We start from the raw sequence: 27490 nt of genomic DNA, 5'->3' as shown, positions 1-27490 counted from the left end.
ATGATTTTATTGCTTGTGATATTATTTCCAGTAACTCAATCTCACAGCGCATTCCTGCGCATCTTTTGATCCACTTGTTCCAGAATAGTAAAGATGTCTTCAATCAATCAATCAATCAATCAATCGTATTTATTGAGCGCTTACTATGTGCAGAGCACTGTACTAAGCGCTTGGGAAGTGCAAATTGGCAACACATAGAGACAGTCCCTACCCAACAGTGGGCTCACAGTCTTCATCTGATGAGCCCAGTCTGCCCATTTTATGTCCAAGTCCTGCGCCCCCTAAGCATTTCAACTTCCAATTCATATAAGTTAAAGAAGAGTTGTTAGAATAATGATGCATTTTTCAAGACAGAGATTTTAGAAACAACTGTTGACAATAGTAATTTAGGCAAAGTTTAGAAAACCAGATCGCTCCTTTGTGTGGCTGATACATGACAGTTGGCTGAATTAAGCCATGTGAGTTTATGCATAAGTCTAATAGGTGACAGGAAAGGGTGTTTGCACTTCAGGGAATAAACTGAGGAGAGAGAAACAAGGAGGAAAACATAGAATGGAATTTTCTTGAAAATAGTATTGTGAGGACTATGTTATGAACCGTAGGTGACACAGACCACATGTATCTGCATAGAATGACTCATAATGGGTTTAATTTTCAATCATTGCAGGAGAAGTGACAAGGCAGATGACTTCCTCCCTCTATATATGCTAGATCACCATGCTCCCCACCTTCAAAGCCATACTAAGATTACATCTCCAAGGGTCCTTCCCTGACTAAGCCCTCTTTTCCCCCGTTCCCTTTCCCTTCTGTGTAGTTTATGCACTCGGATCTGTGACCTCTGGGCATTTGATATTCACCCCACCCTCATCCCCACATGCTATAGATGTCTATAAATTATATATTGTAAAGTACTTATTTATATTAATGTCTGTCACCCCGTCTAGACTGACTGTACGCTGGTTATGGGTAGGGAATGTGTCTGCCAACTCTCTTATATTGTACTCACCCAAATGCTTAGTACAGTGCTATGCACATAGCAAGTGCTCAATAAATACCATCGATTATGATAGTGATAGAGACGTTTCTCTGGGCAATGAATTTCATCTTCAGGGTTCCGAGTACCCCAGATTCCCTCCGGCTGCATACTCCTTAAGATACCCTAAATGTGTAGCGGTAGTGTTTATATAATGGGGTGCTAGACATAAAGAGGACAAGTTAGGCAAACTTTATTCTGGGAGATGGCTCATCGCCGACGCAGGGGCAAAGAGTGTTTCTACCGTAGGATTTTATAGCAAGAGTTTCAGAAGTAAAATCTAGGCACTAGAGTTTATTTCAAGGGAAGAAAAAAAAGCTGGGTAGAAATAGTACTTATGTCCAGTCTACTCACGTATCCTGGGAAAAGGGAGTATTTGAGGCTGATGATGGGTTTATGTTTGGCTGTATTCTGGTATTCACCAAGGTAATTGATTGTGACTAAATGCCAAGGGTAAGAATCAGCAGAGCCAAGAGTAAGAATCCCTCCTTCTGACCAGACAAGAGTTGAGAGAGTTTTCAGGTCCCTGAAGCTCTTGAATGATTTGCCCTTTCACTTTCCCTGAACGCCTGCCTCTTGATGCCTCCACTGTGGTCGGTACGGAAGAAACCAAGAGAGTAGTGGGCAAATGAGGGGTTAAGATGCCAGAATGGTTGGCTATAACCCCCCCCCCAGAGCATTTTTGCTCTCCCTCACTCCTCCCTTTGTCCCCACTGCCATTGGTAGTCTGCATTTTGCTTATGCTCAGTTGTTTAATTATTTGAACTTCTGAGACTTTCTCTCCCTCCTCCCGCCCCCAACATCCCCCCCACCCCAATTACCCCCAGTTTGTTTAACCAAAAAAAAACAAAAAAAAACCACACCAAGCAAGAAGCATGGTCCTAGTTGTTACAGAGCAGAGATTGGAAAGCAAATCACTACCGCATTTGGGTCAGAGCTGAATTTTTCAAGGCCATTTCTCTTCTAATAACGGATCTCCTATGTTCTTGTTCCAGATGGGAATGGCTGGTAACACAAGTCCATTTGGGCAACCCTTTAGTCAAACTGGAGGGCAACAGATGGGAGCCACTGGAGTCAACCCCCAATTACCAAGCAAACCAGGCATGGTGAACAGCTTGCCTCCCTTTCCTTCTGACATCAAGAATTCTTCGGTTACCAACGTGCCAAATATAGTAAGTTGCCATTAGCTTTTTATTACTAGGTTGGACCCTGCCAGGTAAGTGTGCTTCTCTGTCGTTGGAAATTAGGAATTTTGAGAGGGGCTTTAAACCATAGGTGATTTGGTGAATTAAGAACATGGGCAAGAGAGTGTCGATGACTAAACACAACCCATCACCCTAATGAGAAACAACTTAGGCATGTTCTATCGATGGGGTAGGATCCCGTCTTTTTTATCCAAAAAAAAAATAGTCCTACCCAAGTCAGTGCTTCGGGGTAGTGGTCATCTGGTCACTGAAGAAGCAGCGATGCCATTTGGCAGTACTCTGGATGTGTCTTCACATCACAGTCTTCTAGACTGTGAGCCCGCTGTTGGGTAGGGACTGTCTCTATGTGTTGCCGACTTGTACTTCCCAAGCGCTTAGTACAGTGCTCTGCACACAGTAAGCGCTCAATAAATACAATTGATTGATTGTGTGAGCAGCTCACTTTTATTTAGGAAAGGACTGTTGACTCCACCTGGAGAGGAGGGACAGAAAGTGTATCCTTAAAAATTGTCTGCCTCCGCCAATAAAACTGGGGTGACCAGTAGTCTGTGACAGGGGAGCAGTCCACTTGTGGTGCCAGAACTAACAAAATAAGCCTCACCTCATGGAATATCAGAAGGCTGCGCGAGCAGAAAAAGAGTCATCGCTCTGAGTGAAGACTAGCACTTTGTACCACATGGAAGGAAACTAATGTTATATATGTGATAAGATTATTGAACAAAAAAACTAGTCTGAAGTGGATATACGGAATGTGTGGGGACGAAGGACTGCTCTGAACGTCCAATTTGTGCTTCATGTGTGGCCTTGTAGTTTGTCACTGAAACTAGAACTTCTCTAGACAGTTTTAGAGAAGTTGCATGGTCCTGTACACACAGCACCTCTAAAGAATGAAAATGGCTCTGGCCTCGACACAGACAAAGAGGGGGATCCCGAAGAGGTGGTGACAACATTCAGGTCTCCCAAACGCATCTTCTACTACTGAAGATGAAGCCCTTCAAAACATAGAAAACCTTTCAACTTTCAAAGTCATGGCATGTGTCCCAGCTGTTGAAGATGTCCCTTCTTCACTGTAAGCCCAGAGTGGACAGGGATTGTCTCTATTGCTGAATTGTACTTTCCAAGTGCTTAGCATGGTGCTCTGCACACGGTTAAGCGCTCAATAAATTTGATTGAGTGAAAGAAGAAGTCACTTTAGCAGTCAGAACCATCAAAAATGGCAGAGCACCAGATCCAGTGGCATAGCCACTGAGATCTGAGAGCATAAAACAAGAAGCAGCGAGGCCTAGTATATAAAGCACGGGTCTGGGAGTTAAAAGGGCCTGGGTTCTAATCCCAGTTCCTCCACTTGTCTGCTTTGTGATTTAGGCAAGTCACTTCACTTCTTTAAGCCTCAGTTACCTCATCTGTAAAATGAGGGTTAAGACGGTGAACCTATGTGGGACATGGAATGTGTCCAACCTGATTAGCTTGTATCTACCCCAGCATTTAGTATAGAGCTTGGCACATAGTAATCACTTAAAATATACCATAAAAAAAATGAAGGGAATATGGTGCTTGTGCAGGCCTTTTCGCAACCTTTGGATCATTGAGAAGAAGGCTTAAGGACTCAGAGATGGTTCTGTCATCTCCATCTTCAAAAACAAAAGTGGAAGATTCAACTTCAGCCATTGTTAAGACATCTCACTCTCCACTGCTGGCTAGATTATAATAATAATAATAATAATAATAATAATAATGGTATTTGTTAAATGCTTACTATGTGCCAAGCACTGTTCTAAGCACTGGAGTAGATACAAGGTAATCAGGTTGTCCCATGTAAGGCCCACAGTCTTAATCCCCATTTTACAGATGAGGTAACTGAGGCCCAGAGAGGTTAAGTGACTTGCCCAAAGTCACACAGCTGATAAGTAGTGGAGCCGGGATTAGAATTTATAACCTCTGACTCCCAAACTCGTGCTCTTTCCATTAAGCCACACTGCTTCCCTATGCCTAGAGGCAGCGTGGCTCAGTGGGAAAGAGCCCGGGCTTTGGAGTCAGAGGTCATGGGTTCAAATCCCGGCTCCGCCACTTGTCAACTGTGTGACTTTGGGCACGTCACTTCACTTCTCTGGGTCTCAGTTCCCTCATCTGTAAAATGGGGATGAAGACTGCGAGCCCCACGTGGGACAACCTCATCACCTTGTATTCCCCCAGCGCTTAGAACAGTGCTTTGCACATAGTAAGCGCTTAATAAATGCCATCATCATCATCATCATTCTGAGCCAGCTGCTGAAAAATATTACTGACTGCACACTCGAGGAATCGCAGTGTGTCTAGAAATCGCAGTGTGTCTTTAGACCTTGGGCCCAGGGGACTTGATCTTGATCTTCGCAACCCTTTAGATACAGGAGAATTGGGCAGCCCAGTGTACTGAGTGATTTCCAGACTCTGGATCTACTGATGTCAAATACTCTCCCAGGATATGAAAACCACTTAGAGGTCTTGGTGCTGCTCTTCTCTCATTCTCCTCTTCCATCTTTGTCTTTGAAGTTGGGGATAGTGGAAGCTTCTCCAGTTCTCCCTCCAGTTTATCCGCGTTATGTGTGTGGTTTTCACGACGTGGAAAATGTGAGGATTCCACTGGGCTCTCTGCCTTCCAGATTGTTTATGAATTGTATGCTAAACAAAACCTGTTGTAGCACCAGTCCCTAGAGAGGCATCATGGCCTAGTGGAAAAAGCACGGGCTTGGGAGTAAAAAGACCTGTGTTCTAATCTTGGCGCTGCCAGTTACTTACTTTGTGACCTGGGGCAAGTCACTTAACTTCTTAGGGCCGTGGTTTTCTCAACTATAAAGAGGGCGTTAAATACCCATTCACCACCTTTCTTAGATCGTAAGCCCCTTGTGGGACAGAGCCTGGACTGTGTCCAACCTGATTAACTTCCATCTACCCCAGAGCTTAGAATAAGTGCTTGCCACATAGTAAGAACTTGTTCTAATCATCATCATCATTTTCCCTGGAGGGCCCTTCAATTTATACTTCTCCAGGATGAAAAGTAGCAATTTATCCTTATCTTTTGTTTCCTCTTTAATAATAATAATAATGATGGTATTTGTTAAGTGCCTACTATGTGCAAAGCACTGTTCTAAGTGCTGGGGAGATTACAAGGTAATCAGGTTGTCCCACGGCAGGGCTCACAGGTTTCATCCCCATTTTACAGATGAGGTAACTGAGCCCACTGTTGCGTAGGGACTTTCTCTACATGTTGCCAACTTGCACTTCCCAAGCGCTTAGTACAGTGCTCTGCACACAGTAAGCGCTCAATAAATATGATTGATTGAGGCACAGAGAAGTTAAGTGACTTGCCCAAAGTCACACAGCTGACATTTGGCGGAGATGGGATTTGAACCCATGACCTCTGACTCCAAAACCCGTGCTCTTTCCACGGAGCCACGCTGCTTCGTAGGCAGCTTTCTAACCACCACATAGCATTCGAGAAGCAGCGTGGCTCAGTGGAAAGAGCACGGGCTTTGGAGTCAGAGGTCATGGGTTCAAACCCCATGCTTCCAACTGTCAGCTGTGTGACTTTGGGCAAGTCACGTAACTTCTCTGTGCCTCAGTTACCTCATCTGTAAAGTGGGGATTAAAACTGTGAGCCCCCCAAGGGACAACCTGATCACCTTGTAACCTCCCCAGCGCTTAGAACAGTGCTTTGCACATAGTAAGCGCTTAACAAATACCCTCATTATTATTAGTATTTTCTCCAATCGCATTACTACAGGATACTTTTTTAAAGCTTTGGATGTGGAACTTCATCAAAGTCCTTTTGGTAATCTAAGTATGTTATTCCACTGGTTCTCCACTTTTCATTAGTCAGTGAGTGGTATTTAGTGAGTGCTATGTGCAGATAACTTTATTGAGCTCTTGGAAAAGTACAATACAGTAGAGTTGGCAAACATATCCCCATCCACAAGGAGTTTACAAGTTGTTTCCTGCCTCTTCCCCTCCCCACCTCCAATCTCAGAGAACAGCCTCTGATTAGGGAAGCAGCATTTTATTTTTCAAGAACTAGGTTGCCTTTTCCTGAATCGATTCTGTTGGCTTGAGTGTTCTTAGATCTTCTGCTTGATTGTGGATCATGCCAATTTGCTAGGCATAGAAGTAAAATTCACCAGTCTGTAATTCAAGGGATCACCTCTGGTATGATTTTCTGATCCTGGTTGTCTTTTGTAATGATAGATTTTCTCCAGAAATGGATAACCATAAAATTAAGATCAGCTCTGGTTTCCTGATTATTTCCAGCCTCTCCCTAGCTGGAATCATTGAGAGGAAATTTTTCTAGAGGGTTATCACATTCACAAGCGTAAGAAAATTTTATTAAGTGCCTTTGTAATAATAATAATAATAATGGCATGTATTAAGCACCTGCTATGTGCAATGCACTGTTCTAAGCACTGGGGAGGTTACAAAGAGATCAAGTTGTCCCACGGGGTGCTCACAGTCTTAATCCCCATTTTACTGATGAGGGAACTGAGGCACAGAGAAGTGAAGTGACTTGCCCAAGGCCACACAACTGACAATTGGCCGAGCCGGGATTTGAACCCATGACCTCTGACTCCAAAGCCTGGGCTCTTTCCACTGAGCTACGCTGCTTCTCTAAAATAATGGCATTTATTAAGCGCTTACTATGTGCAAAGCACTGTTCTAAGCACTGGAGAAGTTACAAGGTGATCAAGTTGTCCCACGGGGGGCTCACAGTCTTAATCCCCATTCACAGATGAGGTAACTGAGGCCCAGAGAAGTGAAGTGACTTGCCCGAAGTCAAACAGCTGACAAGTGGCGGAGCAGGGATTTGAACCCATGACCTCTGACTCCAAAGCCCGGGCTCTTTCCACTGAGCCACGCTGCTTCTCATTTTAAGAATCTACCTCTATTTTAGTTTCCCCAGGTTTGAATACAAGATCACCTTGGGTAATGTTTTGAACCCCAGTTGGAATTTTTTGCCTATATCTGAGAGAACGCAGGACCCGTGGAACTGAATAAGAAACAGATAGTTCTGTAAAATTCCAAGCAAGCAACATATAATTTAGGGCCTTCTAAGGAAGAAGCGAGGCAGCTTGCTCACAAGCCTATCTCAGGGAAATACTCATAATGGGAACCTTCCGTACAGGACTGTTTACTGCATTTGAGCCTGTCTGACCTGTGAACTGAAGGGAGGAAAAGCAAGCCCTGGAAGGCTGATAAGAGGGAGCAAAGTCTAAACCACCAAGATCACCTAGAATCTGAGCTGCTTTTGAGTGCCTTCTGTGGGCAGAGACCTGTACTAATAAGTACTTGGAAGAATACAGGAAACTTAGTAGACATGATCCCTGGCCTCAAGAAATTTGTACTTTAGCAGGGAAGACGGACACTAAAATAAGTTCCAGATAGGAGGGCACATTCAAGATCTTAGCTCTCATCTGCAGTTCTGTCGATTCCACAAAATGGTCCTCAGTCTTGTGAATATTTATTACTCTATTTATTTTATTTGTACATATTTATTCTCTTTATTTTATCTTGTTAAGATGTTTTGTTTTGTTGTCTGTCTCCCCCTTTTAGACTGTGAGCCCACTGTTGGGTAGGGACCGTCCCTATATGTTGCCAACTTGTACTTCCCAAGCGCTTAGTACAGTGCTCTGCACACAGTAAGCGCTCAATAAATACGATTGAATGAATGAACATTATCTTGGGGAAGCAGCGTGGCGTAGTGGATAAGGCACGGGCCTAGGAGCCAGAGGACCTGGCTAACCTTGGACAAGTCATTTATTTTTCTGGGCCTGTTACAACTGCAAAATGGGGATTCAGTACCTATTCTCCCTCCTACTTAGGCTGTGCACCTCATGTGGGACAGGAACCGGGTCTGACCTGATTACCTTGAATCTACCCCAGTGCTTAGAACAGTGCTTGACTCACAGTAAGCACTCAACAAATACCATAAAAGAAAAAAAAGAAAAGTTTGGGCTTTGAGAGTGCAATCATGGCTATAAAGTAATTTCTTAGTGACCGAAGTGAGGATTTCTGTTGAAGTTAAAAGCCGTTTGAGTTGCTGTGTTTACCAGAGCTCTGGAAGCCATCATACCAACTCCCAGAGTCCTTATCCTTGCCCATGGCTGCATAAACAAGATTGCTGTTTTAGAATGTAGTTTCACAAAAGAAACCTCGAAAAAGTCCACCTGATTTCTAGTCCTCTGCATTCAGGCTGGTGAAAGTGTATAACCATCTAAGATAGAAGGTTGCCTCTTTAAAAACAAAAAAAAGAACCCCAAAACAGACCTTCCTCATGGAAACTGATGCTGTTATGCAACCATTCCATCCTGTGGGTCATTCTGGTAAAATTCAAGTTTGTTGTTCATTCTTGCAGGGGAGTAAAACTGAGTTGTAAATAGCACCAATCAAGGTGTTAGGCTGTGCACCTGATAATCCAGGAAACGCTTCCATTCATTAAAAACCCCTGTGTGTAGAGTGGTACAGTAACCACCGAGGGACATTATGAGGGAAGTATAATGCATAGGCCCTGCCTTCATTGAGTATATAAGCTAATAAGGGAGTCCGAATTAATGCAAAGGTAAACAAAATGTAAATGATAGAAGCATACCAAGATAGATTCAAAGGCCAACAGTACAAGTGGGTTAATATTTACAGAGCTACTGAAGCAAGTTATGGTCTTCCTGGAGTGTTGGGAGTAATTGGAGTCATGTGGAGTTAGTCTGAGAGGGCATGCTGTCATGTAGGAGGTGGCCAGTAGTCATGGAGTTGTCATCGAGGAACTTCTTGAAGATGCAAAAACACAAGTAATTAAGGGTCCCAAATAAAGTCCATACAGGGCTACTGGTAGTCTAAATGGGGAAGTCTTACACACAAACCAAAATTTTCATCAGCCCTACCCCGTTGAAAACTGTAACTGGATTTGTCTTTGCGAGCCGTAAATGCACTGTCCAACGATGTCTGAATTCCAAAGGAATGGGAAACCAAATCAAAAGTTTTGTTAGTATGTTTGGTTTTGTTCTCTGTCTCCCCCTTTTAGACTGTGAGCCCACTGTTGGGTAGGGACTGTCTCTATATGTTGCCAACTTGTACTTCCCAAGCGCTTAGTACAGTGCTCTGCACACAGTAAGCGCTCAATAAATACGATTGATTGATTGATTGATTAACGTGTGTGAAGTCCCAACTTGTAGTTCCAGCTCCACCGCTTGACTGCTGTGTGACAGAGGGCAAGTCGTTTTACTTCTCTGGGCCTCAGATACCTCATCTGTAAAATGGGGATTAAGATGGTGAGCCCCTTGTTGGCGTGGGTTGTGTCCAACCCAATTAGCTTGTATCACCCCCAGTGCTTAGTACTGTAGTAAGTGCTTAACAAACACCATAAAAATAAAGAAATAAAAGAATGAATGCTAAAGCCCAGTCATATTGTAACAGCTCTTAAAAGTCATTAACAGATTTGCATGACTGTGATCATCCCTTTTGGTACCAAACCTTTTTAGGAAATAAAAATTCCCAAATCGCCTATTTGTTTCATGTTTGGGAGTTGTGTGAATTCTTGATTTTTAATACCTTGACATCCCCTCCCTTCCCCACCTCCAACATCTACAAGAGTGGCCTCTGTGGTTGCTAGGCTACCCCACCTATGGGAGTCAGATTGTTTCTCTTCCATCCAAAGGTATTTGTGTGGACATCTGAACAAGAAGGGAAAGAGTGACTTTGATGAGGAAGCAGCATAGCCTAGATGGGCGTGGAAGTCAGAAGGACCTGGGTTCTAATCATCACTCGGCCACTTATCTGCTGTGTGACTTTGGAAGAGTCATTTCACTTCTCTGTGCCTCAGTTCCCTCATCTGTAAAATGAGGATTAAGACTGTGAGCCCCATGTAGGACAAAGGACCTTGTCCAACTTGATTAGCTTGTATCCGCCCCAGTGCTTAGATCAGTGCTTGACTCATAGTAAGCGCTTAATGAATACATTCATCATCATCATTATTATTATGGACACCTCATTTACCCTTTACAATCGAGAATCAGTAATTTCCCACTGCTTGTCAGGTCTCTCTGTCTTCCTCTAGAATGCACTTAATAACTTTTCTTGGTAAGCAGTTGAGTAGGAGCAGACATAAATCCCAATAAATTTTCCTGGACTATTAAGATAGTGGATTTGAGAAACCTTTCTTACTCAGTTGGAATATAGAAAAGGAAGCAAATGATTGGGTGGGCTGGATTTTGCCTTCTCTAAACATGGGCTGCCTGGGTCTGTGGTCTCAGTTTTCAATCAATCAATAGTATTGATTGATCACTGAATGTGCTCAATTTGCAGAGCACTGAACTAAGTGCTTGGAAAAGTGTAGTAGTAGTGGAGTAGTCTTCTAGACTGTGAGCCCGTTGGGTAGGGATTCTGTATTTGTTGCCGAATTGTACTTTCCAAGCACTTAGTAACAGTGCTTTGCACATAGTAAGCACTGTGCCAAGTAGAGTGCTTGGCACATGTTAAGCACTTAATACTATCCATTCAATTCATTCATTGAGTCGTATGTGCCAAGCACTCTACTAAAGTATTGGGCTAGAGCTTGGCTTAATGGCAAGAACCCTGGCTTGGGAGTCGGAGGTCCTAATCCACATACCACAGTCATACCACAGTCAAGCGACAGAGCCAGGATTAGAACCCAGCCCCTCTCCCAGGCCTATGCTCTTTTCTACTAGGCCAAGCTGCTCCACAACCGTAAAACATTACAACAGCATAAAAGACAAAGACACACCCACCTTCTCTCTAAATGACAAATCATCAGGGTGTTGTATCCAGAGGAGAATTTAAGTCCAAGGCCCAGCTGTGACCCCAGCTATCACTGTAGCAGCCACCATCATCATCATCATCAATCGTATTTATTGAGCACTTACTGTGTGCAGAGCGCTGTACTAAGCGCTTGGGAAGTACAAGTTGGCAACACATAGAGACAGTCCCTACCCAACAGTGGGCTCACCAGTCTTCCTGAGGTTTTATGGAGGCCTCAGGCTGTGGATACTGTTATCTCTCCTTCGGGGAAGGCACAGTAGGATGGAGGCTTCTCCGTGGTGGGGAGGGGATCCAATTCCCAGGGAGACAGGGTGGCTGGCTGTCCATTGGGGGGTGGGTAGAGGGGGCATTGCAGCTTTTATCCTCATGGCCTGATGGGTTCAGGGGCCTTCAGTGGTCGGAAGAAAGGCAAACGTTCCTTCTTATAGCTGTGGAGAATTGGCAGCCATAATCAATCAATCAACCAATCGTATTTATTGAGTGCTTACTATGTGCAGAGCACTGTACTAAGCGCTTGGGAAGTACAAATTGGCAACACATAGAGACAGTCCCTACCCAACAGTGGGCTCACAGTCTAAAAGGGGGAGTCAGAGAACAGAACCAAACATACCAACAAAATAAAATAAATAGGATAGAAATGTACAAGTAAAATAAATAAATAAATAAATAAATAAATAGAGTAATAAATATGTACAACCATATATACATATATACAGGTGCTGTGGGGAAGGGAAGGAGGTAAGATGGGGGGATGGAGAGGGGGACGAGGGGGAGAGGAAGGAAGGGGCTCAGTCTGGGAAGGCCTCCTGGAGGATGTGAGCTCTCAGCAGGGCCTTGAAGGGAGGAAGAGAGCTAGCTTGGCGGAGGGGCAGAGGGAGGGCATTCCAGGCCCGGGGGATGACGTGGGCCGGGGGTCGATGGCGGGACAGGCGAGAATGAGGTACAGTGAGGAGATTAGCGGCGGAGGAGCGGAGGGTGCGGGCTGGGCTGGAGAAGGAGAGAAGGGAGGTGAGGTAGGAGGGGGTGAGGTGATGGACAGCCTTGAAGCCCAGGGTGAGGAGTTTCTGCCTGATGCGCAGATTGATTGGTAGCCACTGGAGATTTTTGAGGAGGGGAGTAATATGCCCAGAGCGTTTCTGGACAAAGATAATCCGTGCAGCAGCATGAAGTATGGATTGAAGTGGAGAGAGACACGAGGATGGGAGATCAGAGAGAAGGCTGGTGCAGTAGTCCAGACGGGATAGGATGAGAGCTTGAATGAGCAGGGTAGCAGTTTGGATGGAGAGGAAAGGGCGGATCTTGGCAATGTTGCGGAGCTGAGACCGGCAGGTTTTGGTGCCGGCTTGGATGTGAGGGGTGAATGAGAGAGCGGAGTCGAGGTTGACACCAAGGTTGCGGGCTTGTGAGACGGGAAGGATGGTAGTGCCGTCAACAGAGATGGGAAAGTCAGGGAGAGGACAAGGTTTGGGAGGGAAGACAAGGAGCTCAGTCTTCGACATGTTGAGCTTTAGGTGGCGGGCGGACATCCAGATGGAGATGTCCTGAAGGCAGGAGAAGACGCGAGCCTGGAGGGAGGGGGAGAGAGCAGGGGCAGAGATGTAGATCTGGGTGTCATCAGCGTAGAGATGATAGTTGAAGCCGTGGGAGCGAATGAGGTCACCAAGGGAGTGAGTGTAGATTGAGAACAGAAGGGGACCAAGCACTGAACCTTGGGGAACCCCCACAGTAAGAGGATGGGAGGGGGAGGAGGAGCCTGCAAAAGAGACTGAGAAAGAACGACCGGAGAGATAAGAGGAGAACCAGGAGAGGACGGAGTCTGTGAAGCCAAGGTCAGATAGCGTGTTGAGGAGAAGGGGGTGGTCCACAGTGTCAAAGGCAGCTGAGAGGTCGAGGAGGATTAGGACAGAATATGAGCCATTGGATTTGGCAAGCAGGAGGTCATTGGTGACCTTTGAGAGGGCAGTTTCCGTGGAATGAAGGGGACGGAAGCCAGACTGGAGGGGGTCGAGGAGAGAGGAGTTGTTGAGGAATTCTAGGCAGCGCATGTAGACATCCTTACCCTCATGGTGTTTGCAGTCTAGTCTGGAGAACAAAGGGAAGGTGTCTACCAGCAGACGTGACTTAACTCCTCTGTACCTCGGTTATCTCATCTATAAAATAGAGATTTTATTTATTTTTTATTTTATAATGGTATTTGTTAAGCGCTTACTATGTGCAAAGCACTGTTCTAAGCGCTGAGGGGGAAACAAAGTGGTCAGGTTGTCCCACAGGGGGCTCACAGTCTAAATCCCCATTTTCCAGATGAGGGAACTGAGGCTCAGAGAAGTTAAGTGACTTGCCCAAGGCCACACAGCAGACATGTGGCGGAGCCGGAATTTGAACCCATGACCTCTGACTCCAAAGCCCGGGCTCTTTCCACTGAGTCAGATTAAGACTGTGAATTCCATGTAGGACATGGACTCTGTCTGATCCGATTAGCTTAGTACAGTGCCTGCCACATAGTAAGCCCTTAATAAATACCATTTAAAAAAGGATTTAGTACAGTGCTCTGCTCACAGTGAATGCTCAGTGAATACAGGTGTGGATCAGTTCCAGATAGGAGAAACTAATGGGGGGGAGGAATTGACTACTCAAGCCTTTAGGTGATATGGAAGTGTTGAAGTGGCACTTCCACCTCAAGTGAAGTTGCAGGGATATAGAGTGGAGAGGTGAGAGATTAATCAGGGAAGTCCTCCCAGAGGAGATAGGATTTCAGAAAGGCTTTGAAGTTGGAAAGAGCAGTGGATCTGACCCCTGTGAAATGGGTGATAGCTCCAGGTAGGAGGGAGTCTATGAGCAAGAGGTTGGTAGCAAGAGAGGTGAAAAAGAGGCTCAATGAGTAGGTCAGCTTGAGGGGAGCAGAGTGTGAGCTAGAGTGTACTGAGAATAGAGAGATGATGACTTTTGTCATCTCAGTGGAAATTAAGGACTCTTCTTCCTGGAAGTATGAAGATGCCTTGGTGAGGAGGAGCGAGTAACTACAGGAGTAGTTTTGTGTTTACATAAGTAGCATTTGCCCTTTGTAAAAGGAAAGATGAAGACATAACTCGTTGCTCAATATCCCTCTATATTAAGACTAATGCAACTGTTTATATAGTTTCTATGGAAACAACAAATGCCTTTATGTCGACTCTTAAATATAGTTTCTATGGAAACTTGAAAAATCACTCCATAATCTATAGCTCCCTCCTTAATGGTTAAACTGGCAGTAGGAATATGCTTGAAAAACAAGTATTGCCCTATATAGCTTTTTAATTCTGGGGTCTGTCTGTTTTCCGTGATAGCCATGATATGCTGAGCTCTATACTAAACAAACGAAAGGGGAGGCATTTCCATGAAGCAATTCTGAACAATTTTTATCTGAAAAATATTTGGGTGCTGGGCCGAGGGGATTTGGGTTTAGAAAGAAAAATGGTTTGGGGGGGGTGGGGGAGTGTCTTAAGTTTTTTTTCCATCTCTAGTTGCTGAGAAGAGTGTTTTCTCAAGGTGATTTACCCATTCACTTATATTTTCAATATAGATGGATAAAAGAAACAATGTAGTAGATATAATAGCTGTTATAATTTCTTGATTTGCAAGATTGGTCTGATGCCTGCTAAACCCACTGGATGTGTATTGTGGCAATCTCACCTGGGGCCCCAAAAGTAAAATACTTGTCAATGAGAAGTATGACTACCACTGGTGGCCCTTCTTGGTTAGTCAGTGGAGTGGCCACATGACCTCTCATTGGGAGGTTGAAGGAAAATCCAGAACTTGATTCTCACTCCTCTGGGATTACTCTTTCCTTATCTCCTGCTCATGAAGAGCCTCTATTAATTTCAAGAAGTCAGAGTGGAGAGAGATGAGGCCTGCATGTTTGTGACTCTCCGAGGATTTGACCCCATGGTGCATCGTGAAGGCGAGATGACCCCATCTCATCGTATCCCAGGTTGACTGATGCATCCGCCTTCTTGCTGATTTTCTGGTCTTCAGTCCTTCCGACCTTCTCACACTGGTCTGCTGGGACGTGCCTCAAAGGAGAGAGGCTGCCAGTGCCTCCGTTTCTTCTTGCCCGCGCGCGCACACACACACACTACACACATTGACTCTTATCCCAGAAGGGGGAGGGGTCAGTGACAGTGTTAGTCCACAGTCAATAACAGCAACAATAGTGTGGTACTTAAGCGCTTTCTACATGCCAGGCACTGTACTAAGTGCTTGGGTAGATATAAGCTAATTGGGTTGGACACAGTCCCTGTCCCATGTGGGGCTCACAGTCTTAATCCCCAGATGAGATAACTGAGGCACAGGGAATTGAAGTGACTTGCTCACCGCCACACAGCAGACAAGGGTCAGAGCTGGGATTAGAACCCAGATCCTTCTGACTCCCATGCCTGAGCTCGATCCACTAGGCCATGCTACCTCTCTTAAAAAAAAAGAATAACAGTCCCCCACTACCACAAATTATGCAGTCAAGTTTTCCACATTTGGAGAAATTGCAGGGATCAGCACATTCTGAGTACAGGGGATGAACCTCACCTTGGGAAAAGCACCATGGTGAGCACAGGATTTCCCCTGCCGGTCCTCTCATACCAGGCTCCCAAAGCCTGCTGGGCAGGGGAGAGAACATGCATGAGAGAGATGGAGATTGTACTTCCCAAGCGCTTAGTACAGTGCCCTGCACACAGTAAGTGCTCAATAAATACGATTGATTGATTGATTGATTGATGGAGGGAGGAGTCCCCTCACCCTGTCCTCCTCCAGCAGGGAGATGGGAAGGCTTATGGCTCCTGTTGTGATTGTGGCCATGGCTGTGACTGTTGGACTTGCCGACTCATTGGAAGCCCTTTGCTTCTCTATTGTTGATCTTCCTTGTCTTTCGTATTCTTTTTGGGTTTGTTTCGCCCATCCTTAATCATCCCCTGTCCCCTGCCTTACTCTTAGATTGTGAGACCACTGAGGGCCAGGCACCACATCTAATCTTCTCTTATGTATTTTTTTTTCCGACACTCAGTGCAAAGCTCTGAGCAAAGTAGGTGCTTAATAAATATTTGTCCCTCTCCAGTGTCTCAATCAATCCATGCTTTTATTGAGTGCTTACTATGTACAGAGCACTGCACTAAGCACTTGGGAAAGTACAGTGCAACAGAGTTAACAGGCACTTTCCCTTGCCCACAACAAGCTTGCAATCTAGAGGGGGAGTCAGACTCTATTTGTTCACTACTCTTTCCAGGAATTTTGTATAGAGCACTGCTACATAAAAGGGTAAAGGGGGCTATGATCATCATCATCATCATCATCAATCGTATTTATTGAGTGCTTACCGTGTGCAGAGCACTGTACTAAGCGCTTGGGAAGTACAAGTTGGCAACATATAGAGACAGTCCCTACCCAACATTGGGCTCACAGTCTAAAAGGGGGAGACAGAGAACAAAACCAAACATACTAACAAAATAAAATAGAATAGATATGTACAAGTAAAATAAATAGAGTAACAAATATGTACAAACATATATACATATTTACAGGTGCTGTGGGGAAGGGAAGGAGGCAAGATGGGGTGGAGAAGGGGATGAGGGGGAGAGGAAGGAAGGGGCTCAGTCTGGGAAGGCCTCCTGGAGGAGGTGAGCTCTCACATGCGAGCTCCATGCGGGACATGGATTGTGTCCAACCTGATTAGCTTGTATCTACCCCAGCGCTTAGAAAAGTGCCTGGCACATAGTAAGTGCTTAACAAATACCAGAAAAACAAATCAGGCCTCCCCTCTTGCCTGGTAACGACCAGATTCTTTTTTTTTTAGATTGGGAGCCTGGATTTTAAACTTAATTTTATTGTGTCCTGGCATTTGGCGACTTGGGGCAGTTGCCGTTTGGTGGCATATTGACCCATCTGCAGTCCTTCAGTAATGATACCAGTCTCCAATCACCAGAGGGAGGCTTGGCCTATTACTTAGGAACAGTTATATAGAAATTATCACAGTTAAAAAACCAAAAACATATGGAGGAAGTAGCGTAAAATAGGATGGGATTGGCCCAGGACAGCATAAAAATACAGTGGGGTATCTTTTAATGCTTCCTTAGCCTCAGGTTACTAGGGCAGGAGGAGGTCATTGAGGTGAAGTCTAGAATGCTGAGCACCATAAAGTGCCCCAGAATGGTATGATGGGGAAGTTTCAAAGAACATCTCTACCTCAAAGGCAGGTTGATCTATGTCTATAAATTCATACATACATGCGATAAAGCAAGTGGGGTTAAAGGGGCTAGGGGAAGATAAATATCAAAATTCAAGAACTGAAAATGAAAAAATCTGGAAGGATTCAACAGTAAATTTTTGCATTACTGAAAAAAGCAACACAAAAAAATCACAATCACTGAATGACATTTATTGGTCACTTAACTATGCCTGGTAGGGTATGATACAGTTGGTAGACATGGTCTCTGCCCTCAAGGACAGTATTAAAGTGTCCAGATGAATTGAACTTCAGGGAGCCTTGTGAATATAATGTGCACTCCTTGTCAGCCTCAAGCCTTCTGGACATTTCAGGTTACTTACAAATTCATATTTTGGCACCTCATCCTAAGTACACTGGTTTTTGTCCACTCCTTCTGGAACAATGACTGGGAGAGGGGTGAGGGGTAAGTGTCTGTCTCGGGGGTCCCAATACTAAGGTTGCCAGGTATCGCGCCAAGTATTGAGTACTCAGAGGGTTTATACATTCAAAGGACATAAGTCTCTTAGGGGAAATGAGTCAAGCAAATATTCGGTCCACAAATATGAAGTAGAAGAATGAATGTGAGTGGGAGAAATGAGGCACTGAACTAGTGGGTTGGAAAGTGGATGGAGTTAAAGGAAACTTCCCCAAGGAAGTGAGTCTTGAGCTAAGGTTTAAAGAAAAGGAGGGACCTCATAACCCACATAAAAGAAAGCACAGTTAGGGTGATACCGCACCATCCTCCTTATCCTCTGCCCATTAATGAAGAGGCCCAAGGAATCCTTCAAGATCAGCCAGTGGAAGTTTAGTCAAGTGGCCCTAAGGAGGCACTTAATAGGATAGTATTTATGCCTGCATCAGAAGGACACTCATCTCTGACAACTCCAGGTATCCCGAAAGGTGTAGGCTGTGGGCTTCCTCTGGAGAAGGTCATGGGTTCAAATGCCGGCTATGTCACTTATGTGCTGTGGGACCTTGGGCAAGTGACTTCACTTCTCTGGGCCTCAGTTACCTCATCTGTAAAAGGGGGATTGAGACTGTGAGCCTCATATGAGACAAGGAGTTGCGTCCAGCCTACTTTGCTTGTATCCACCCCAGCGCTTAGTATGGCACTTAACAAATACCACAATTTTTATTATTACTCTGTGTCTACGGTCCTGAAGGAACGGTAGCAAATGGCATCCCGACCATACAGTTGCCTTTGTGCAATGGGATCAAATTTTGCAGGTCACTCAGGTTTAGGTGCAGCTCTAATTTAGAGAAACAATAATAATAATGATGGTAATTGTTAAGCGCTTACTATGTGCCAAGCACTGTTCTATGCGCTGAATAGGTTAAGGGTGACAGAAGGTATATTCGTAGCCATGAAGGTAATAATAATAACGATGGCATTTATTAAGTTCTTACTATGTGCCAAGCACTGTTCTGTGTGCTGAATAAGGGTGACAGAAGGTACATCTGTATCCATGAGGGTAATGATAATAATAATGATGGCATTTATTAAGCACTTACTATGTGCAAAGCACTGTTCTAACCACTGGGGAGGGCATAAGGTGATCGGGTTGTCCCAGGTGGGGCTCCCAATCTTCATCCCCATTTTACAGATTGAGATAACTGAGGCACACAGAAGTTAAGTTGCCCAAAGTCACACAGCTGACAATTGGTGGAGCCGGGATTTGAACCCGTGACCTCCAACTCCCAAGCCCGTTCTCTTTCCATTGAGCCACGCTGCTTCTAGGCATTAAGGAGAGCAACCGCCCACTATCCTACAACTGAACTTTGCCATTGCTGGGCTGAGTGGACCATCATCATCATCAGTGGTATTTATTGAACCTCTACCATGTGCAAAGCACTGTACCAGGCTCTTGGGAGAGTACAGTGCAACAGAGTTGGTAGAAGTGTTTAATGGTCACAACGATTTTACCTCATCAGGATAAAACACTTATGTTTCTATCAGAAGCTGTAGGAGGCTGCCCTCAGTAATAATCATAATAATTATGGCATTTGTTAAGCTTACTTTGTGCCAGGCAATGTTCTGAGCACTGGGGTAGATACAAGATAATTGGGTTGGACACAGTCCTCGTCCCACAAAGGGCTCACAGTCTTAACCCTCATTTTACAGATGAAGGAACTGAGGCACAGCGAAGTATAGTGACTTGCCCAAGGTCACACAGCAGACAACTGGCAGAGCTGGACTTAGAACCCATGACCTTCTAACACCCAGGCTCTATCCACTAGGCCATATTGCTTCTCCAGTCCTCTTATAGTGTGCCTCTAAGCAACTCCGCTTGGATTGTTGCAGCTACAGTAGCCTCAAACTAGGGGCAGGGGACAAATAAATAATAATAATAATAATCATGGTATTTGTTACTAAGTGCCAAGCACTGTCCTAAGCGCCAGGGGAGATCAAGGTAGTCAGGTTGTCCCACGAGGGGCTCCCAGTCTTACTCCCCATTTTCCAGGTGAGATAACTGAGGCCCAGAGAAGTGAAGTGACTTGCCCACGGTCACACAGTAGACAAGTGGTGGAGCCGGGATTAGAACCCATGACCTTCTGAGTCCCATGCCTAGGCTCTATCCAGTACACCGTGCTGCTTCTCCTAAGTTCTCAGTAAACATCACTGAGGTGAAAGCTGAGGCCTGGGTTGCACCTAACCCTAATGGGCAGAAGCGGATCTCTTTCCTCAACCTGATATGTTCTGCTTCCTATCCAGCTATGAGGATAGGTCCCTCCTTTTTTTGTTTCTCAGCTCCATCCCCTGCACCAGTTCTTCTGACCCCGTCATCATCATCATCATCAATCGTATTTATTGATTATAAATATCAATATATATTGATACAGACGTATATATATTGAGCAGACGTATTTATTCATCTGCTCGCTTCCATGCTCTTTAAACCAACCCCAGGATTGATCCCTGTGGGATGCCATTCAGAACGTTATTGTTATAATGTACTCTCCCAATTGCTTAGTACAGTGCTCTGTACACAATAAGTGCTCTATAAATACGATTGAAAGAATAAATGCACCTTCAAAGAGCCTTCCAGTGACCCTAAATTAGTCTTGCTTCTACACACCTCAAGATAGGACTACAATTCAAGCCAGTTGGATTTTGCTCTGTTCTGTGGCTGGGGAAGAGAACAGGACTAATTGTTGCTGCCTTCCTTCCCTTCCTTCCCTTCCTTCCCTCCCTTCCCTCCCTTCCTTCCTTTCCTTCCTTTCCTTCCTTCCTTTCCTTTCCTTCCTTCCTTTTTATTGAGCACTTACTGTGTGCAGAGCACTGTGCTAAGTGCTTGGGAAGTACAAGTCGGCAGCATATAGAGACGGTCCCTACATACTCTTGCCTCCTTCCCCCTTTAGACTGTGAGCTCACTCTGGGCAAGGAGTGTATCTGCTTGTTGTATTCTCCTCTCCCAAGTGCTTAATACAGTACTTTGTACACAGTAGTGCTCAATAAATACGATTGAATGAAAGAATAATACCAGCCTTTGGCATAGGATCAGTTATTTGATTTCTGTGGGCTTTTTTTTTAAATGGCATTTTTGAAGCACTTACTATGTGCAAAGCACTGTTCTAAGTGCTGGGAGGGGTACAAGGTGATCAGGTTGTCCCACGGAGGGCTCACAGTAAACCCCCATTTTACAGATGAGGTAACTGAGGCCCAGAGAAGTTAAGTGGCTTGCCCAAGGTCACACAGCTGACAATTGGTGGAGCTGAGATTTGAACCCATGACCACTGACTGCAAAGCCCGTGCTCTTTCCACTGAGCCCTGCTGCTTCTCTGCGTGCACCTGCTAAGTTAATAATAACAATAGGAATTGTAGTATTTAAGTGCTTACTATGTGCCAATCACTGTCCTGAACATTAGGGTAGGTACAAGATAGGTCAGACTCAGTCCCTGTCCCACATGAGGCGTACAATCTAAGAGGAAGAACAGATATTTAGTTCCATTTTATAAATGAGGAAACTGAAGTACAGAGAGTTAAATGGCGTGCCCCAGGTCACACAGCATGCTAGTGGCTGATCTCGGATTAGAACCCAGGTCTCCCTGTGCTGTGCTCTACCCATTAGACACACTGCTTCTTAACTTCTTCCAAGATCTGACCTGTGCAGTAATAGAGAAAGGATTGATGGAGTTGATAATGACAGCAGTCCTGAAAGGGCACTGCACAATAAAAGCCCAGCCTGCCCTGCATATAGGCTGCATTAGAAACTGCTCAGTGTCTCAAAATTCACTTCTGGCAGTATACTTGGCTTGCTAGGTAACTCCAGAGTCGGAGGTAAAATTCAAGACTTTCCAAAGGCTTTCTCTTGGCGATTGTAGCCTGTGGGGCATGTGTGAAGTCTCTGCCTGTGAATTGAAGCACCCCTTTCTCCCCCATCCACCCCCAACGACTTGGGCATAGCTTTACCCCAACCCCTTGGCTTTTTCCTTTCGTCCTCCTCTTCCCCCCAAATCATTCAGGAATTGGGAATCTTCCACCCCTCCTTGGTATCCTTTCCATGAGCCCTAGCTGAGGTCGGAGGAGGACAATGACTGTAATTATAATTTCCTGAAAGGAAAGGGAACATAAGGGGAGTATGATTCTCCCATTCATGCCACCTCCTCTTCCTCTACACATCCAGGTTAATATTTTTGCCTTCATCCTGAAGGTGATCTGGAAGAATCTTGCACTCCCTTCTGGTTGATTTTATTGGAGGAAACTGGAAAAGGACAGGCTTATCTGTAAATAGCCATCCAGTAAGGCTGCGTCAGCCTTTTGCAAAAGAGAAAGTGGCTCTGGGTCCTCTGCCCTAGAAGAGAGTGAGAGCCCGTCCCACATGGGGCTCACAATCTAAGTAGGAGGGAGGGGGATCAAATCTCCATTTTACTGTTGAGGAAACTCAGGCACAGAGAAGTTAAGTGACTTGCTCAAGGTCACACAGCAGAGAAGTGGCAGAGCTGGGGTCCTCTGAATCCCAGGCCTGGGCTCTTTCCACTGGGTCATGCTGCTTCTCACTGTGGGCAGGGATCATCTCTACTAATTGTTATATTGTACTCTCCCAAGCACTTAGTACTGTGCTCTGCATACATTAAGCACTCAATAAATATGATCGATTGATTGAATATTGATTTATTTATTTATATAAATATTTATATAAATATAAATATTTATTTATTCATTTTATTTGTGCATATCTATTCTATTTATTTTATTTTGTTAGTATGTTTGGTTTTGTTCTCTGTCTGCCCCTTTTAGACTGTGAGCCCACTGTTGGATAGGGACTGTCTCTATATGTTGCCAATTTGTACTTCCCAAGCGCTTAGTACAGTGCTCTGCACATAGTAAGCGCTCAATAAATACGATTGATGATGATGATGATGATTAGACTAGAAATGAAAAATGGAAGGAGTTAGATACCCCAAATTGAAGAAGCGTGGGTAAGTTACTCTGTCCTACTGTTTAAGTTTCTTCAGCCAAATGAAGGTACTTCTACTTATCACCAGGTATATTTCTTTAGTGTCGCAGGTTTTGAAATGAACTCACTCATTTCATCTTAGTCCCTTTAAAGGAGTTGTCGACCTTCTTATTGGGCTTCCAATGGCAACATAAACCTCCCTTGACTGCCTCACACCGGGGCCCCACACACTCTGACTGCTTCTATTACTCTATTTATTTATTATTACTCTATTTATTATTACTCTATTTATTTATTTATTTTACTTGTACATATCTATTCTATTTATTTTATTTTGTTAGTATGTTTGGTTTTGTTCTCTGTCTCCCCCTTTTAGACTGTGAGCCCACTGTTGGGTAGGGACTGTCTCTATATGTTGCCAATTTGTACTTCCCAAGTGCTTAGTACAGTGCTCTGCACACAGTAAGCGCTCAATAAATGCGATTGATGATGATGATGATGATGCTTCCAGGACCCTCCCGGTGGGTCTCTGGAGAGCCGCCCAACTCAATCCACCCCGTGAAAGTGGGACCTGCAGGCGAACCCAGCCTCCTGGCTGTTGCTGATGGACGAATAGTAATAATAATTGTGGATTCGTTCAGCTCTTACCATGTTCCGAGCAGTGTACTAAGCGCAGGGGGAGATTCTAGACTGTGAACCCGTTGTTGGGTAGGGACCGTCTCTATATTTTACCGACTTGTACTTCCCAAGCGCTTAGTACAGTGCTCTGCACACAGTAAGCGCTCAATAAATGCGATTGAATGAATGAATACCAGATCATCAGGTGGGACCCAATCCCTACACCTCATGGGGTTCCCAGTCGAAGTATTGAATCCCCATTTTACAGATGAGGAAACTGTGGCACAGAGAAGAGATTTGTCCAAGGTTCCACAGCAGGCAAGTTGGTTTTGTTCTCTGTCTCCCCCTTTTAGACTGTGAGCCCACTGCTGGGTAGGGACTGTCTCTGTATGTTGCCAACTTGTACTTCCCAAGCGCTTAGTACAGTGCTCTGCACACAGTAAGCGCTCAATAAATACGATTGATGATGATGATGATGATGATTAGAACCCAGGTCCCCAGGCTGTCAGGCTCAGCACTAGGGCACGCTGCAAGAGGAAGCTCTTTGTGGGCAGGGAATGTCGCTGTTTATTGTTGTATTGTACTTTCCCAAGCGCTTAGCACAGCGCTCTGCTCACAGTAAGCGCACAATAAATACGATTGAATGAATGAATCAACGAACTTGCCAAGGTAGACAAGGTTTGCAAAACTACCTAGGGATATTGCTTTATTTAAATCCTCAAAACGATCGTAAAAGGCCAGGAACCATCTAAGTTAACAGTCGATTTTTCATTTCTTTTCAATCCCAGTCTCAGATGCAAACCCCGGTGCAACAGGTGGGAATTGTACCAACACAGGCGATGGCAACTGGACCTACTGCAGATCCTGAGAAACGCAAACTGATACAGCAGCAGCTGGTTCTACTGCTTCACGCTCATAAGTGTCAGAGACGAGAACAAGCTAACGGAGAGGTGCGGGCCTGCTCTCTCCCGCACTGTCGAACAATGAAGAACGTCCTGAATCACATGACGCACTGCCAGGCCGGGAAAGCTTGTCAAGGTATGTGCTTTTTACTCGTATCCAAGTGGCAGGGGGTGTTAATGTGAAATACGTTATAATTCTTTAAAGTTGTTCTCCGCTTTTTGTGGAACTGTGTTTGTTCTTTCTCTGTTGTGACCACAGTGCTCGGTTTCCCGGTTTTGACCCCAGATAACTGTGTTTTTTGTATCTTCAAACTTTCACACCAAGCGACTGAGGGCCCTTGGTGCACTCTGCCTCTTGGGAAGTAAGATGATTCACCCTTTTTTCCAGACCACAGTTAATTATTTTTTTTCTACAAGTTCACTGTAGAAGTCCATGCACTGTGTTTGGCTGTAATCCTTCTTCCGCCATCCTCACAGATCAAAGCTGCCTCGGTCTACAGGATTTTTTTTTTTCTTTTGAACATGACTGTGGTTGAGGCTTTCAGTGTACTTCTGCCTTTATTTCTTCACTTCCTCTCTACAAGCTAGTCTTTTAAAGTCTGGTGTACTGAAACTTTGATTTGCACAGGAAAATAACCTGTAGTTGTTTTTCTGGTCGTAGTTGCCCACTGTGCATCTTCTCGACAAATCATTTCCCACTGGAAGAACTGCACGCGACATGACTGTCCTGTCTGCCTCCCTTTGAAAAATGCCAGTGACAAACGAAATCAACAACGTGAGTAAACAGTGAGGGGAAAAGAGCCTCGGGTTATGAAGTAGAGCGATACAGCAGGACAAGCTGGAGACATTGAAGTGATTGTGTTTACAGGAAGGTAATTCCAGTGAAGACAGGTGTGCCGTGACCTTAGGAGCCGGAGAAAGTCCCAAGGCAGGGAGAGCAAATTTTGAGCTTCCTGAATGCACCTTGACACTGCAGTCTTCTAAAATGAGATTTGCTATGAATCATGCATTTCTTCTTCCTACACTTGAATTCCATAGTCTGGGGTGATGAAAACGAGAAAGGTCAGAGTAGTTGAGCAAGAGACCCAAGCTGAAATAAACAATCCCTCCCCCGTTTCCTTAATGCCAGGCTGACCACAATCAGAATCTGACATCTGAAAAGATATATTCACCTCGCCAAATGCCTTTTTGGTTCATGCACACTTGTCCCCCTAACCGAAGAAATTTACCTGCCTTTCTTTCCAGTTGGATCCCTTGACCCTATACAAATCTTGCCTCACTTCTTTTTACCTTCAAAATCTCCCCTCCCCAGCCCCCCATCCTCTTCTTTTTCTTCTCCAGATACATCCCCACCTCATTGTCATATCTTAACTTCCACATCTGTTTTGAAGGGTTTACTCTTTTTTTTCTTTTTGGTCATCTCAGTGAGGCATAGAAAACGCTTGGATTGTGCCTGTTCCAGGTGGGTACTTTTCTGTGAGCTGCGCTTGCCAGGGGCAGGTCGGAATTTCTCCTTGAAAATATTTCCATTCTCCTCACTTCTTGTAGATTCCTAACTGCTGTGTATAGGGGAGTAGCGTTTTTGACAAACTCTGTTTTAAGGATTGCGTTTTTAGCACTAACCTAAGTGTACAGTTTGCATACGCCCAGACTTCTCTATCTAGACAGGCATCTATTGTCAAAAGAAGGTTTCTGCATTCATTCGTCAACTACCGTCTTGGAACCTACTGTATCAGAAATCGATCTGGCTCTGAAACTTCGCTTTTCCCCTTCATTCTGCTCGGAAGTCAGTGCATCGGCCAAACAGGAAACACTTTTCATTAAGAATAGAGTACTTAATTTCCTCCATCTCTGACTTAGAGTGTATAAAGTGCTACTCAGGAGTCAGTGAAATGAAGTGTACTGAAACTTATTTGTGGTTTTTACAAAAGAGAGTTTTTTTAACTGCGTGACTTTCAAACCGATATAGTGCATTTGCTCTCAAGTGGTGAACCACAACTTTTCTACTACTCATAATGCAGGCGGGAGCAGGTTTTTATTTATCCAGTAGTATTTATTGAGTACCTGCTGTGTGCACCACACTCCTCTAAGTCCTGGGGAAAACAATAGGGATGAGAGTTCAGGCGTAGTCCCTGGTCCACAGTGGGCTTACCCTCTGGTACGTAGTAACCGCTTAACAAATACCATTTAAAAAAAAGAGTTTGCAGTCTACCTGATGACCCTCTGGTATGTAGTAACCCCTTAACAAATACCATTAAAAAAAAAAGAGTTTGCAGTCTACCCGAATGAAGTGGTTAGTGAGAGAGCCATTATGAGTGATCGCAGCCTGAGGCAGACTAGTCAGAGAGAATGCGGGCAATCGCCCAGAGGTCTGAGAAGTAAGTTACTGGTTTCGCACGTATCTGGAGGGAGAAACTGCTCCTCTAGCGTATCCCTAATTTTTTTTTTAATGGTATTTGTTAAGCACTTACTGTGTGCCAGGCCCTGTCCTACACGCTGGGGTAGGTACAAGCTAATCAGGTTGGACACAGTCCATGTCTACAAGGGGCTCACAAGTCTTAATCCCCATTGTACATTTGGGGGAACTGAGCCAAAGCGTGGGCTAGTGGGTAGAGCATGGGCTGGGAGTCAGAAGGACCTGGGTTCCAATTCTGGCTCGGGCACTTGTCTGCGGTGTGACCGTGGGCAAGTCACTTAGCTTTTCTGTGCCTCATTTACCTCATCTGTAAAGTGGGGACTGTGTCCAATCCAGTTATCTTGTACCTACCGCATTGCTTAGTACAGTGCCTGGCACATTCGTAAGTTCTTAACATATACGAGAATATGTTATTCTCATATGTGAGAATATATAACATATATATAGGAGAAGCAGCGTGGCTCATTGGAAAGAGCACGGGCTTTGGAGTCAGAGGTCATGGGTTCGAATCCTGGCTCTGCCACGTCTGCTGTGTGACCTTGGGCAAGTCACTTAACTTCTCTGAGCCTCAGTTCCCTCATCTGTAAAATGGGGATTAAGACTGTGAGCCCCACGTGGGACAACTTGATCACCTTGTATCCCCCCCAGCGCTTAGAACAGTGCTCTGCACATAGTAAGCGCTTAACAAATGCCATCAGTATTGTTATTATTATTATTATTATTATAATATACCACAGTTATTATTAAGATTAAGTGAAGTGACTTGCCCAAGGTCACACAGCAGGCAAGTGGCAGAGCTAGGACTAGAACCTTCTGACCCTCGGGCCCTTCCTCTGTCTACTGGGCTGTGCCGCTTCTCTACTCCCTAGAGATGTTGCATGGGATATCACCA

The 27490-nt window shown here is 44.8% G+C and overlaps 1 protein-coding gene and 1 pseudogene across 3 annotated transcripts in view; one reads left to right on the top strand and one right to left on the bottom strand.

Annotated features, from left to right (window-relative positions):
- Window positions 1–27490, top strand: part of LOC119942542 (CREB binding protein) — a 211747-nt gene that overhangs the window by 75144 nt on the left and 109113 nt on the right. For all 3 annotated transcript variants that reach the window (XM_038763376.1, XM_038763377.1, XM_038763375.1), the window contains exons 3-5: window positions 2029–2205; window positions 24069–24318; window positions 24844–24957. In XM_038763376.1, coding sequence (XP_038619304.1) covers window positions 2029–2205; window positions 24069–24318; window positions 24844–24957 — 541 coding nt within the window. The remainder of the gene's footprint in view (window positions 1–2028; window positions 2206–24068; window positions 24319–24843; window positions 24958–27490) is intronic.
- Window positions 15487–15635, bottom strand: LOC119943010 (annotated as a pseudogene).

This window comes from Tachyglossus aculeatus, chromosome 21 (genome assembly GCF_015852505.1).
Source record: "Tachyglossus aculeatus isolate mTacAcu1 chromosome 21, mTacAcu1.pri, whole genome shotgun sequence".
Lineage (NCBI taxonomy): Eukaryota > Metazoa > Chordata > Mammalia > Monotremata > Tachyglossidae > Tachyglossus > Tachyglossus aculeatus.
Note: the sequence above shows the minus strand (reverse complement) of the source record. Positions and strands in the feature narration are given on the sequence as shown.